This window comes from Schistocerca nitens, chromosome 4 (genome assembly GCF_023898315.1).
Source record: "Schistocerca nitens isolate TAMUIC-IGC-003100 chromosome 4, iqSchNite1.1, whole genome shotgun sequence".
Taxonomy (NCBI): Eukaryota; Metazoa; Arthropoda; class Insecta; order Orthoptera; family Acrididae; genus Schistocerca; species Schistocerca nitens.
The window spans coordinates 220277696-220293694 of record NC_064617.1 but is presented as its reverse complement, the minus strand read 5'-3'; the positions used below and the strand labels follow the sequence as shown (position 1 = coordinate 220293694).

The 15999-nt window shown below is 39.3% G+C and overlaps 1 protein-coding gene across 1 annotated transcript; it reads left to right on the top strand.

Annotated features, from left to right (window-relative positions):
- The first annotated feature begins 10896 nt into the window (after positions 1–10896).
- On the top strand, positions 10897–15747 carry LOC126252211 (trichohyalin-like). Its single transcript, XM_049953082.1, has 3 exons — positions 10897–11994; positions 12125–13062; positions 14850–15747. Exons 1-3 carry the CDS (start codon positions 10897–10899, stop codon positions 15745–15747), a joined length of 2934 nt encoding a protein of 977 aa, XP_049809039.1.
- Positions 15748–15999: the final 252 nt, after the last annotated feature.

Genomic DNA, 15999 nt, shown 5'->3' with positions numbered 1-15999 from the left:
ATATGGGGAAAACGCAAATATGGGGAAAACGCAAATATGGGGAAAACGCAAATATGGGGAAAACGCAAATATGGGGAAAACGCAAATATGGGGAAAACGCAAATATGGGGAAAACGCAAATATGGGGAAAACGCAAATATGGGGAAAACGCAAATATGGGGAAAACGCAAATATGGGGAAAACGCAAATATGGGGAAAACGCAAATATGGGGAAAACGCAAATATGGGGAAAACGCAAATATGGGGAAAACGCAAATATGGGGAAAACGCAAATATGGGGAAAACGCAAATATGGGGAAAACGCAAATATGGGGAAAACGCAAATATGGGGAAAACGCAAATATGGGGAAAACGCAAATATGGGGAAAACGCAAATATGGGGAAAACGCAAATATGGGGAAAACGCAAATATGGGGAAAACGCAAATATGGGGAAAACGCAAATATGGGGAAAACGCAAATATGGGGAAAACGCAAATATGGGGAAAACGCAAATATGGGGAAAACGCAAATATGGGGAAAACGCAAATATGGGGAAAACGCAAATATGGGGAAAACGCAAATATGGGGAAAACGCAAATATGGGGAAAACGCAAATATGGGGAAAACGCAAATATGGGGAAAACGCAAATATGGGGAAAACGCAAATATGGGGAAAACGCAAATATGGGGAAAACGCAAATATGGGGAAAACGCAAATATGGGGAAAACGCAAATATGGGGAAAACGCAAATATGGGGAAAACGCAAATATGGGGAAAACGCAAATATGGGGAAAACGCAAATATGGGGAAAACGCAAATATGGGGAAAACGCAAATATGGGGAAAACGCAAATATGGGGAAAACGCAAATATGGGGAAAACGCAAATATGGGGAAAACGCAAATATGGGGAAAACGCAAATATGGGGAAAACGCAAATATGGGGAAAACGCAAATATGGGGAAAACGCAAATATGGGGAAAACGCAAATATGGGGAAAACGCAAATATGGGGAAAACGCAAATATGGGGAAAACGCAAATATGGGGAAAACGCAAATATGGGGAAAACGCAAATATGGGGAAAACGCAAATATGGGGAAAACGCAAATATGGGGAAAACGCAAATATGGGGAAAACGCAAATATGGGGAAAACGCAAATATGGGGAAAACGCAGATATGGGGAAAACGCAGATATGGGGAAAACGCAGATATGGGGAAAACGCAAATATGGGAAAAACGCAAATATGGGAAAAACGCAAATATGGGAAAAACGCAAATATGGGAAAAACGCAAATATGGGAAAAACGCAAATATGGGAAAAACGCAAATATAGGAAAAACACAAATATGAGGAAAACGCATATATGGGAAAACATGAAATTTATAAAACGCATTAGAGGGAAAACGAAAATGTGTTAAAATTGGGGATGCATAAAAAAAGCTAGTATTCCCCACATCTGCAGTTCTCCCTCTTATGCACTTCAATAACTTCAAATTTTTAGTTACCTCAAATCTGCCTCTTCTCAAAACGCGAATATGGGAAAAACGCAAATATGGGAAAAACGCATATACGGGAAAAATATGAAATTTATAAAACGCATTAGAGGGAAAACGAAAATGTGGTAAAATTGGGGATGCATAAAAAAAGCTAGTATTCCCCACATCTGCAGTTCTCCCTCTTATGCACTTCAATAACTTCAAATTTTTAGTTACCTCAAATCTGCCTCTTCTCAAAACGCGAATATGGGAAAAACGCGAATATGGGAAAAACGCAAATGTGGGAAAAACGCAAATGTGGGAAAAACGCAAATGTGGGAAAAACGCAAATGTGGGAAAAACGCAAATGTGGGAAAAACGCAAATGTGGGAAAAACGCAAATGTGGGAAAAACGCAAATGTGGGAAAAACGCAAATGTGGGAAAAACGCAAATGTGGGAAAAACGCAAATGTGGGAAAAACGCAAATGTGGGAAAAACGCAAATGTGGGAAAAACGCAAATGTGGGAAAAACGCAAATGTGGGAAAAACGCAAATGTGGGAAAAACGCAAATGTGGGAAAAACGCAAATGTGGGAAAAACGCAAATGTGGGAAAAACGCAAATGTGGGAAAAACGCAAATGTGGGAGAAACGCAAATGTGGGAGAAACGCAAATGTGGGAGAAACGCAAATGTGGGAGAAACGCATATATGGGAGAAACGCAATTATTCGAGAAACGCAATTATGGGAGAAACGCATATATGGGAGAAACGCATATATGGGAGAAACGCATATATGGGAGAAACGCATATATGGGAGAAACGCAAATATGGGAGAAACGCAAACATGGGAGAAACGCAAACATGGGAGAAACGCAAACATGGGAGAAACGCAAACATGGGAGAAACGCAAACATGGGAGAAACGCAAACATGCGAGAAACGCAAACATGCGAGAAACGCAAACATGCGAGAAACGCAAACATGCGAGAAACGCAAACATGGGAGAAACGCAAACATGGGAGAAACGCAAACATGGGAGAAACGCAAATATGGGAGAAACGCAAATATGGGAGAAACGAAAATATGGGAAAAACGCAAATATGGGAAAAACGCAAATATGGGAAAAACGCAAATATGGGAAATACGCATACGTGGGAAATACGCAAACGTGGGAAATACGCAAACGTGGGAAATACGCAAACGTGGGAAATACGCAAACGTGGGAAATACGCAAACGTGGGAAATACGCAAACGTGGGAAATACGCAAACGTGGGAAATACGCAAACGTGGGAAATACGCAAACGTGGGAAATACGCAAACGTGGGAAATACGCAAACGTGGGAAATACGCAAACGTGGGAAATACGCAAACGTGGGAAATACGCAAACGTGGGAAATACGCAAACGTGGGAAATACGCAAACGTGGGAAATACGCAAACGTGGGAAATACGCAAACGTGGGAAATACGCAAACGTGGGAAATACGCAAACGTGGGAAATACGCAAACGTGGGAAATACGCAAACGTGGGAAATACGCAAACGTGGTAAATACGCAAACGTGGTAAATACGCAAACGTGGTAAATACGCAAACGTGGTAAATACGCAAACGTGGTAAATACGCAAACGTGGTAAATACGCAAACGTGGGAAATACGCAAACGTGGGAAATACGCAAACGTGGGAAATACGCAAACGTGGGAAATACGCAAACGTGGGAAATACGCAAACGTGGGAAATACGCAAACGTGGGAAATACGCAAACGTGGGAAATACGCAAACGTGGGAAATACGCAAACGTGGGAAATACGCAAACGTGGGAAATACGCAAACGTGGGAAATACGCAAACGTGGGAAATACGCAAACGTGGGAAATACGCAAACATGGGAAATACGAAAACATGGGAAATACGCAAACATGGGAAATACGCAAACATGGGAAATACGCAAACATGGGAAATACGCAAACATGGGAAATACGCAAACATGGGAAATACGCAAACATGGGAAATACGCAAACATGGGAAATACGCAAACATGGGAAAAACGCAAACATGGGAAAAACGCAAACATGGGAAAAACGCAAACATGGGAAAAACGCAAACATGGGAAAAACGCAAACATGGGAAAAACGCAAACATGGGAAAAACGCAAACATGGGAAAAACGCAAACATGGGAAAAACGCAAATATGGGAAAAACGCAAATATGGGAAAAACGCAAATATGGGAAAAACGCAAATATGGGAAAAACGCAAATATGGGAAAAACGCAAATATGGGAAAAACGCAAATATGGGAGAAACGCAAATATGGGAGAAACGCAAATATGGGAGAAACGCAAATATGGGAGAAACGCAAATATGGGAGAAACGCAAATATGGGAGAAACGCAAATATGGGAGAAACGCAAATATGGGAGAAACGCAAATATGGGAGAAACGCAAATATGGGAGAAACGCAAATATGGGAGAAACGCAAATATGGGAGAAACGCAAATATGGGAGAAACGCAAATATGGGAGAAACGCAAATATGGGAGAAACGCAAATATGGGAGAAACGCAAATATGGGAGAAACGCAAATATGGGAGAAACGCAAATATGGGAGAAACGCAAATATGGGAGAAACGCAAATATGGGAGAAACGCAAATATGGGAGAAACGCAAATATGGGAGAAACGCAAATATGGGAGAAACGCAAATATGGGAGAAACGCAAATATGGGAGAAACGCAAATATGGGAGAAACGCAAATATGGGAGAAACGCAAATATGGGAGAAACGCAAATATGGGAGAAACGCAAATATGGGAGAAACGCAAATATGGGAGAAACGCAAATATGGGAGAAACGCAAATATGGGAGAAACGCAAATATGGGAGAAACGCAAATATGGGAGAAACGCAAATATGGGAGAAACGCAAATATGGGAGAAACGCAAATATGGGAGAAACGCAAATATGGGAGAAACGCAAATATGGGAGAAACGCAAATATGGGAGAAACGCAAATATGGGAGCAACGCAAATATGGGAGCAACGCAAATATGGGAGCAACGCAAATATGGGAGCAACGCAAATATGGGAGCAACGCAAATATGGGAGCAACGCAAATATGGGAGAAACGCAAATATGGGAGAAACGCAAATATGGGAGAAACGCAAATATGGGAGAAACGCAAATATGGGAGAAACGCAAATATGGGAGAAACGCAAATATGGGAGAAACGCAAATATGGGAGAAACGCAAATATGGGAGAAACGCAAATATGGGAGAAACGCAAATATGGGAGAAACGCAAATATGGGAAAAACGCAAATATGGGAGAAACGCAAATATGGGAAAAACGCAAATATGGGAGAAACGCAAATATGGGAAAAACGCAAATATGGGAAAAACGCAAATATGTGAAAAACGCAAATATGTGAAAAACGCAAATATGTGAAAAACGCAAATATGTGAAAAACGCAAATATGTGAAAAACGCAAATATTGGAAAAACGCAAATATGGGAAAAACGCAAATATGGGAAAAACGCAAATATGGGAAAAACGCAAATATGGGAAAAACGCAAATATGGGAAAAACGCAAATATGGGAAAAACGCAAATATGGGAAAAACGCAAATATGGGAAAAACGCAAATATGGGAAAAACGCAAATATGAGAAAAACGCAAATATGAGAAAAACGCATATATGGGAAAAACGCAAATATGAGGAAAACGAGAATATGAGGAAAACGCAAATGTGAGGAAAACGCATATATGGGAAAAACGCAAATATGAGGAAAACGCATATATGGGAAAAACGCAAATATGAGGAAAACGCATATATGGGAAAAACGCAAATGTGAGGAAAACGCATATATGGGAAAACATATGAAATTTATAAAATGCATTAGAGGGAAAACGAAAATGTGGTAAAATTGGGGATGCATAAAAAAAGCTTTACTCCCTACATCTGCAGTTCTCCCTCTTATGCACTTCAATAACTTCAAATTTTTAGTTACCTCAAATCTGCCTCTTCTCAAAACGCGAATATGGGAAAAACGCGAATATGGGAAAAACGCAAATATGGGAAAAACGCAAATATGGGAAAAACGCAAATATGGGAAAAACGCAAATATGGGAAAAACGCAAATATGGGAAAAACGCAAATATGGGAAAAACGCAAATATGGGAAAAACGCAAATATGGGAAAAACGCAAATATGGGAAAAACGCAAATATGGGAAAAACGCAAATATGGGAAGAACGCAAATATGGGAAGAACGCAAATATGGGAAGAACGCAAATATGGGAAAAACGCAAATATGGGAAAAACGCAAATATGGGAAAAACGCAAATATGGGAAAAACGCAAATATGGGAAAAACGCAAATATGGGAAAAACGCAAATATGGGAAAAACGCAAATATGGGAAAAACGCAAATATGGGAAAAACGCAAATGTGGGAAAAACGCAAATGTGGGAAAAACGCAAATGTGGGAAAAACGCAAATGTGGGAAAAACGCAAATGTGGGAAAAACGCAAATGTGGGAAAAACGCAAATGTGGGAAAAACGCAAATGTGGGAAAAACGCAAATGTGGGAAAAACGCAAATGTGGGAAAAACGCAAATGTGGGAAAAACGCAAATGTGGGAAAAACGCAAATGTGGGAAAAACGCAAATGTGGGAAAAACGCAAATGTGGGAAAAACGCAAATGTGGGAAAAACGCAAATGTGGGAAAAACGCAAATGTGGGAAAAACGCAAATGTGGGAAAAACGCAAATGTGGGAAAAACGCAAATATGGGAAAAACGCAAATGTGGGAAAAACGCAAATGTGGGAAAAACGCAAATGTGGGAAAAACGCAAATTTGGAAAAACGCAAATATGGGAAAAACGCAAATATGGGAGAAACGCAAATATGGGAGAAACGCAAATATGGGAGAAACGCAAATATGGGAGAAACGCAAATATGGGAGAAACGCAAATATGGGAGAAACGCAAATATGGGAGAAACGCAAATATGGGAGAAACGCAAATATGGGAGAAACGCAAATATGGGAGAAACGCAAATATGGGAGAAACGCAAATATGGGAGCAACGCAAATATGGGAGCAACGCAAATATGGGAGCAACGCAAATATGGGAGCAACGCAAATATGGGAGCAACGCAAATATGGGAGCAACGCAAATATGGGAGCAACGCAAATATGGGAGAAACGCAAATATGGGAGAAACGCAAATATGGGAGAAACGCAAATATGGGAGAAACGCAAATATGGGAGAAACGCAAATATGGGAGAAACGCAAATATGGGAGAAACGCAAATATGGGAGAAACGCAAATATGGGAGAAACGCAAATATGGGAGAAACGCAAATATGGGAGAAACGCAAATATGGGAGAAACGCAAATATGGGAGAAACGCAAATATGGGAGAAACGCAAATATGGGAGAAACGCAAATATGGGAGAAACGCAAATATGGGAGAAACGCAAATATGGGAGAAACGTAAATATGGGAAAAACGCAAATATGGGAGAAACGCAAATATGGGAAAAACGCAAATATGGGAAAAACGCAAATATGGGAAAAACGCAAATATGGGAAAAACGCAAATATGTGAAAAACGCAAATATGTGAAAAACGCAAATATGTGAAAAACGCAAATATGGGAAAAACGCAAATATGGGAAAAACGCAAATATGGGAAAAACGCAAATATGGGAAAAACGCAAATATGGGAAAAACGCAAATATGGGAAAAACGCAAATATGGGAAAAACGCAAATATGGGAAAAACGCAAATATGGGAAAACGCAAATATGGGAAAAACGCAAATATGGGAAAAACGCAAATATGGGAAAAACGCAAATATGGGAAAAACGCAAATATGAGAAAAACGCAAATATGAGAAAAACGCATATATGGGAAAAACGCAAATATGAGGAAAACGAGAATATGAGGAAAACGCAAATGTGAGGAAAACGCATATATGGGAAAAACGCAAATATGAGGAAAACGCATATATGGGAAAAACGCAAATATGAGGAAAACGCATATATGGGAAAAACGCAAATGTGAGGAAAACGCATATATGGGAAAACATATGAAATTTATAAAATGCATTAGAGGGAAAACGAAAATGTGGTAAAATTGGGGATGCATAAAAAAAGCTTTACTCCCTACATCTGCAGTTCTCCCTCTTATGCACTTCAATAACTTCAAATTTTTAGTTACCTCAAATCTGCCTCTTCTCAAAACGCGAATATGGGAAAAACGCAAATATGGGAAAAACGCAAATATGGGAAAAACGCAAATATGGGAAAAACGCAAATATGGGAAAAACGCAAATATGGGAAAAACGCAAATATGGGAAAAACGCAAATATGGGAAAAACGCAAATATGGGAAAAACGCAAATATGGGAAAAACGCAAATATGGGAAAAACGCAAATATGGGAAAAACGCAAATATGGGAAAAACGCAAATATGGGAAAAACGCAAATATGGGAAAAACGCAAATATGGGAAAAACGCAAATATGGGAAAAACGCAAATATGGGAAAAACGCAAATATGGGAAAAACGCAAATATGGGAAAAACGCAAATATGGGAAAAACGCAAATATGGGAAAAACGCAAATATGGGAAAAACGCAAATATGGGAAAAACGCAAATATGGGAAAAACGCAAATATGGGAAAAACGCAAATATGGGAAAAACGCAAATATGGGAAAAACGCAAATATGGGAAAAACGCAAATATGGGAAAAACGCAAATATGGGAAAAACGCAAATATGGGAAAAACGCAAATATGGGAAAAACGCAAATATGGGAAAAACGCAAATATGGGAAAAACGCAAATGTGGGAAAAGCGCAAATGTGGGAAAAACGCAAATGTGGGAAAAACGCAAATGTGGGAAAAACGCAAATGTGGGAAAAACGCAATTGTGGGAAAAACGCAAATGTGGGAAAAACGCAAATGTGGGAAAAACGCAAATGTGGGAAAAACGCAAATGTGGGAAAAACGCAAATGTGGGAAAAACGCAAATGTGGGAAAAACGCAAATGTGGGAAAAACGCAAATGTGGGAAAAACGCAAATGTGGGAAAAACGCAAATGTGGGAAAAACGCAAATGTGGGAAAAACGCAAATGTGGGAAAAACGCAAATGTGGGAAAAACGCAAATGTGGGAAAAACGCAAATGTGGGAAAAACGCAAATGTGGGAAAAACGCAAATGTGGGAAAAACGCAAATGTGGGAAAAACGCAAATGTGGGAAAAACGCAAATGTGGGAAAAACGCAAATGTGGGAAAAACGCAAATGTGGGAAAAACGCAAATGTGGGAAAAACGCAAATGTGGGAAAAACGCAAATGTGGGAAAAACGCAAATGTGGGAAAAACGCAAATGTGGGAAAAACGCAAATGTGGGAAAAACGCAAATGTGGGAAAAACGCAAATATGGGAAAAACGCAAATATGGGAAAAACGCAAATATGGGAAAAACGCAAATATGGGAAAAACGCAAATATGAGGAAAACGCACATATTGGAAAACATATGAAATTTATAAAACGCATTAGAGGGAAAACGAAAATGTGGTAAAATTGGGGATGCATAAAAAAAGCTAGTATTCCCCACATCTGCAGTTCTCCCTCTTATGCACTTCAATAACTTCAAATTTTTAGTTACCTCAAATCTGCCTCTTCTCTATACGTGAATATGGGAAAAACGCAAATATGGGAAAAACGCAAATATGGGAAAAACGCAAATATGGGAAAAACGCAAATATGGGAAAAACGCAAATATGGGAAAAACGCAAATATGGGAAAAACGCAAATATGGGAAAAACGCAAATATGGGAAAAACGCAAATATGGGAAAAACGCAAATATGGGGAAAACGCAAATATGGGGAAAACGCAAATATGGGGAAAACGCAAATATGGGGAAAACGCAAATATGGGGAAAACGCAAATGTGGGAAAAACGCAAATGTGGGAAAAACGCAAATGTGGGAAAAACGCAAATGTGGGAAAAACGCAAATGTGGGAAAAACGCAAATGTGGGAAAAACGCAAATGTGGGAAAAACGCAAATGTGGGAAAAACGCAAATGTGGGAAAAACGCAAATGTGGGAAAAACGCAAATGTGGGAAAAACGCAAATGTGGGAAAAACGCAAATATGGGGAAAACGCAAATATGGGGAAAACGCAAATATGGGGAAAACGCAAATATGGGGAAAACGCAAATATGGGGAAAACGCAAATATGGGGAAAACGCAAATATGGGGAAAACGCAAATATGGGGAAAACGCAAATATGGGGAAAACGCAAATATGGGGAAAACGCAAATATGGGGAAAACGCAAATATGGGGAAAACGCAAATATGGGGAAAACGCAAATATGGGGAAAACGCAAATATGGGGAAAACGCAAATATGGGGAAAACGCAAATATGGGGAAAACGCAAATATGGGGAAAACGCAAATATGGGGAAAACGCAAATATGGGGAAAACGCAAATATGGGGAAAACGCAAATATGGGGAAAACGCAAATATGGGGAAAACGCAAATATGGGGAAAACGCAAATATGGGAAAAACGCAAATATGGGAAAAACGCAAATATGGGAAAAACGCAAATATGGGAAAAACGCAAATATGGGAAAAACGCAAATATGGGGAAAACGCAAATATGGGGAAAACGCAAATATGGGGAAAACGCAAATATGGGGAAAACGCAAATATGGGGAAAACGCAAATATGGGAAAAGCGCAAATATGGGAAAAGCGCAAATATGGGAAAAGCGCAAATATGGGAAAAGCGCAAATATGGGAAAAGCGCAAATATGGGAAAAGCGCAAATATGGGAAAAGCGCAAATATGGGAAAAGCGCAAATATGGGAAAAGCGCAAATATGGGAAAAGCGCAAATATGGGAAAAGCGCAAATATCGAAAAACGCAAATATGGGAAAAACGCAAATATGGGAAAAACGCAAATATGGGAAAAACGCAAATATGAGGAAAAACGCAAATATGGGAAAAACGCAAATATGGGAAAAGCGCAAATATGGGAAAAGCGAAAATATGGGAAAAGCGAAAATATGGGAAAGGCGCAAATATGGGAAAAGCGCAAATATGGGAAAAGCGCAAATATGGGAAAAGCGCAAATATGGGAAAAACGCAAATATGGGAAAAACGCAAATATGGGAAAAACGCATATATGGGAAAAACGCAAATATGGGAAAAACGCAAATATGAGGAAAACGCAAATATGAGGTAAACGCACATATGGGAAAACATATGAAATTTATAAAACGCATTAGAGGGAAAACGAAAATGTAAAATTGGGGATGCATAATAAAAGCTAGTATTCCCCACATCTGCAGTTCTCCCTCTTATGCACTTCAATAACTTCAAATTTTTCGTTACCTCAAATCTGCCTCTTCTCAAAACGCGAATATGGGAAAAACGCGATTATGGGAAAAACGCGATTATGGGAAAAACGCGATTATGGGAAAAACGCGATTATGGGAAAAACGCGATTATGGGAAAAACGCGATTATGGGAAAAACGCGATTATGGGAAAAACGCGATTATGGGAAAAACGCGATTATGGGAAAAACGCGATTATGGGAAAAACGCGATTATGGGAAAAACGCGATTATGGGAAAAACGCGATTATGGGAAAAACGCGAATGTGGGAAAAACGCGAATGTGGGAAAAACGCGAATGTGGGAAAAACGCGAATGTGGGAAAAACGCGAATGTGGGAAAAACGCGAATGTGGGAAAAACGCGAATGTGGGAAAAACGCGAATGTGGGAAAAACGCGAATGTGGGAAAAACGCGAATGTGGGAAAAACGCGAATGTGGGAAAAACGCAAATGTGGGAAAAACGCAAATGTGGGAAAAACGCAAATGTGGGAAAAACGCAAATGTGGGAAAAACGCAAATGTGGGAAAAACGCAAATGTGGGAAAAACGCAACTGTGGGAAAAACGCAACTGTGGGAAAAACGCAACTGTGGGAAAAACGCAACTGTGGGAAAAACGCAAATGTGGGAAAAACGCAAATGTGGGAAAAACGCAAATATGGGAAAAACGCAAATATGGGAAAAACGCAAATATGGGAAAAACGCAAATATGGGAAAAACGCAAATATGGGAAAAACGCAAATATGGGAAAAACGCAAATATGGGAAAAACGCAAATATGGGAAAAACGCAAATATGGGAAAAACGCAAATATGGGAAAAACGCAAATATGGGAAAAACGCAAATACGGGAAAAACGCAAATACGGGAAAAACGCAAATACGGGAAAAACGCAAATACGGGAAAAACGCAAATACGGGAAAAACGCAAATACGGGAAAAACGCAAATACGGGAAAAACGCAAATACGGGAAAAACGCAAATACGGGAAAAACGCAAATACGGGAAAAACGCAAATATGGGAAAAACGCAAATATGGGAAAAACGCAAATATGGGAAAAACGCAAATATGGGGAAAACGGAAATATGGGGAAAACGGAAATATGGGGAAAACGCAAATATGAGGAAAACACATATATGGGAAAACGTATGAAATTCATAAAACGCATTAGAGGGAAAACGATAATGTGGTAAAATTGGGGATGCATAAAAAAAGCTAGTATTCCCCACATCTGCAGTTCTCCCTCTTATGCACTTCAATAACTTCAAATTTTTAGTTACCTGAAATCTGCCTCTTCTCAAAACGCAAATATGGGGAAAAACGCAAATATGGGGAAAAACGCAAATATGGGGAAAAACGCAAATATGGGGAAAAACGCAAATATGGGGAAAAACGCAAATATGGGGAAAGACGCAAATATGGGGAAAGACGCAAATATGGGGAAAGACGCAAATATGGGGAAAGACGCAAATATGGGGAAAGACGCAAATATGGGGAAAGACGCAAATATGGGGAAAGACGCAAATATGGGGAAAGACGCAAATATGGGGAAAGACGCAAATATGGGGAAAGACGCAAATATGGGGAAAGACGCAAATATGGGGAAAGACGCAAATATGGGGAAAGACGCAAATATGGGGAAAGACGCAAATATGGGGAAAGACGCAAATATGGGGAAAGACGCAAATATGGGGAAAAACGCAAATATGGGGAAAAACGCAAATATGGGGAAAAACGCAAATATGGGGAAAAACGCAAATATGGGGAAAAACGCAAATATGGGGAAAAACGCAAATATGGGGAAAAACGCAAATATGGGGAAAAACGCAAATATGGGGAAAAACGCAAATATGGGGAAAAACGCAAATATGGGGAAAAACGCAAATATGGGGAAAAACGCAAATATGGGGAAAAACGCAAATATGGGGAAAAACGCAAATATGGGGAAAAACGCAAATATGGGGAAAAACGCAAATATGGGGAAAAACGCAAATATGGGGAAAAACGCAAATATGGGGAAAAACGCAAATATGGGGAAAAACGCAAATATGGGGAAAAACGCAAATATGGGGAAAAACGCAAATATGGGGAAAAACGCAAATATGGGGAAAAACGCAAATATGGGGAAAAACGCAAATATGGGGAAAAACGCAAATATGGGGAAAAACGCAAATATGGGGAAAAACGCAAATATGGGGAAAAACGCAAATATGGGTGAAAGATTGTAACTCTAATTTGCTTTGCTGAATAGCGTAAGATTGTGACTTGAATTTGGTATGCTGAAATCGGGTGCTAATTAGACCATGAAAGCGGTTTTAAACTGTGAGCTGTCTTGGGAGGTTAACCGAGCGTTTACTGAGCCACTGTTTCAGCAGGTAACTAGTCTAGGTTTACCACCTTACCAATCAGACTAACATTGATTATAATCTTTTACAGTCATACAACAACCGGTAATATATCTATATAAAAGGAGAATTTAAATAAAAAGAAAGAAATCAGTTTATATTTGCAAATTTATTTTAAAGATTGTTCATTGAAATTTCAGCATATTATACGTGAGTTATAACTGAGATGGTGCCTTATTTACGATTGTGAGACTGTGAGATTGGAATATTACGGAACACATAAAATATGGAGTCAAGATTGGGAGACTGGATACAACACTGCATTCATAAAACAACACACAAAGAACATTGAAACGCATGCAAGAGAAAGTTAATCACTACAAACAGATTCAAATTTTTTACCCAAAGAATTTCCGTTCGAAGCACAATCCTGTCCGTCATGTAATTACCACACACTGGTATACTAAATTCACATTAAATCTTTGTGAAATCTTCCCAAGAAGAATAGCTGATGGCTACTTTGGTGATTACACCACACGCTCCACGTGGTCAACTTGGTTTACAGAAAGCGTATAACTCCACAATAATTTAGATAATAAAAATACATTCGATCGAAAAGCAAATTACAAAAGAAAAACCTCGAACTGGTTACTAGCGTCTTACTACTAACCTGATGGGTCAAACAGTTATATAAGCACGTGGTACTGGTCTCACAAAGTACACGCCACGTGGGTTGAACATAAAGAAAAGTTGGTATATTCAAAATCTTTTCAAGACGATACGTTATAATCACACAAGCATTTGCATTTAAGATTGATCTTACTTAGAGTTACTGACCAACACGTGGTTCCACTTTACTCACAAAGTAGTAACAAAGCAACTACCGCAAATTAATCTGAACAGGACACGAGAATTACACTCCGCTGCAATTAAAGATAACCTTAGCTATTTTAAAGCTAACCCGAAATAAAATGATTAAATTCTCAGTTAAGCTGAACTTAACAAATCCATTGTCCTATGGACTTAACAGACACGCGCTTGGCCGGAGATCTTACCACTTCAGACGCTCGCTACCGCCAGACTGCTACTGCTGGACTGCCCTGCGCTACCACTGGACTCCAACTGCCGACTACCACTGAACTCCCCAGCGTGCTCCCGAGAGTCGCTCACAAAGACCAACGGAAGGCGCCAGAGGGGCAGCTTCCTATACCAATATGACAGGGGACGGACCGGACCATACTAAGAATGGAAACCTCTCTGCTTTTAGGAACCGTAGCTACCTGTTTCAACGTTGGTCCTACTGTTCTCTAGCAGACAGCCTTGTCTGCTACCCTCAAGCATGCAACTACAAACACATTTGATCATTCATCCTCTCACACAGAAGGGAAGGGGGATGACAGTATCTTATCATACACAGTATATAAAAGAAAGCGGATGTAGGTTCCGTATGAGACTGTGTGACATGAATTACATATAAGAATTACATATAAACTTTGTTTTAAAGTGTAGTAGTGTGACAGATCGTTCTTGTTTACGTGTAAAAGTAACACATTCCACTACTCAGTTTCCTCCCAGATAGTCAGAAACGCCACAGTAAATTTAGAAGAGGAATTTATTCCATAAATGACAACAAATTTGAGAAATTAAACATGAAAGGAATCCAACAGAGACCTTTCATGGGGAAAAACGCAAATATGGGGAAAAACGCAAATATGGGGAAAAACGCAAATATGGGGAAAAACGCAAATATGGGGAAAAACGCAAATATGGGGAAAAACGCAAATATGGGGAAAAACGCAAATATGGGGAAAAACGCAAATATGGGGAAAAACGCAAATATGGGGAAAAACGCAAATATGGGGAAAAACGCAAATATGGGGAAAAACGCAAATATGGGGAAAAACGCAAATATGGGGAAAAACGCAAATATGGGGAAAAACGCAAATATGGGGATAAACGCAAATATGGGGATAAACGCAAATATGGGGATAAACGCAAATATGGGGATAAACGCAAATATGGGGATAAACGCAAATATGGGGATAAACGCAAATATGGGGATAAACGCAAATATGGGGATAAACGCAAATATGGGGATAAACGCAAATATGGGGATAAACGCAAATATGGGGATAAACGCAAATATGGGGATAAACGCAAATATGGGGATAAACGCAAATATAGGGAAAAACGCAAATATAGGGAAAAACGCAAATATAGGGAAAAACGCAAATATAGGGAAAAACGCAAATATAGGGAAAAACGCAAATATAGGGAAAAACGCAAATATAGGGAAAAACGCAAATATAGGGAAAAACGCAAATATAGGGAAAAACGCAAATATAGGGAAAAACGCAAATATAGGGAAAAACGCAAATGTGGGAAAAACGCAAATGTGGGAAAAACGCAAATGTGGGAAAAACGCAAATGTGGGAAAAACGCAAATGTGGGAAAAACGCAAAAATGGGAAAAACGCAAAAATGGGAAAAACGCAAAAATGGGAAAAACGCAAAAATGGGAAAAACGCAAAAATGGGAAAAACGCAAAAATGTGAAAAACGCAAAAATGGGAAAATTGCAAATATGGGAAAAACGCAAATATGGGAAAAACGCAAATATGGGAAAAACGCAAATATGGGAAAAACGGAAATATGGGAAAAACGGAAATATGGGAAAAACGCAAATATGGGAAAAACGCAAATATGGGAAAAACGCAAATATGAGGAAAACACATTTATGGGAAAACGTATGAAATTCATAAAACGCATTAGAGGGAAAACGATAATGTGGTAAAATTGGGGGTGCAT

What these genes read in the sequence shown, in the direction of transcription:
- LOC126252211 (XM_049953082.1), top strand. Translation starts at nt 10,897, where the DNA reads ATGGGAAAAACGCGATTATGGGAAAAACGCGATTATGGGAAAAACGCG. An exon ending in AAACACATATATGGGAAAAC is followed by an intron (nt 11,995 to 12,124) that starts GTATGAAATTCA and finishes TCAAATTTTTAG; the next exon opens with TTACCTGAAATCTGCCTCTT. An exon ending in GGGGAAAAACGCAAATATGG is followed by an intron (nt 13,063 to 14,849) that starts GTGAAAGATTGT and finishes TAAACATGAAAG; the next exon opens with GAATCCAACAGAGACCTTTC.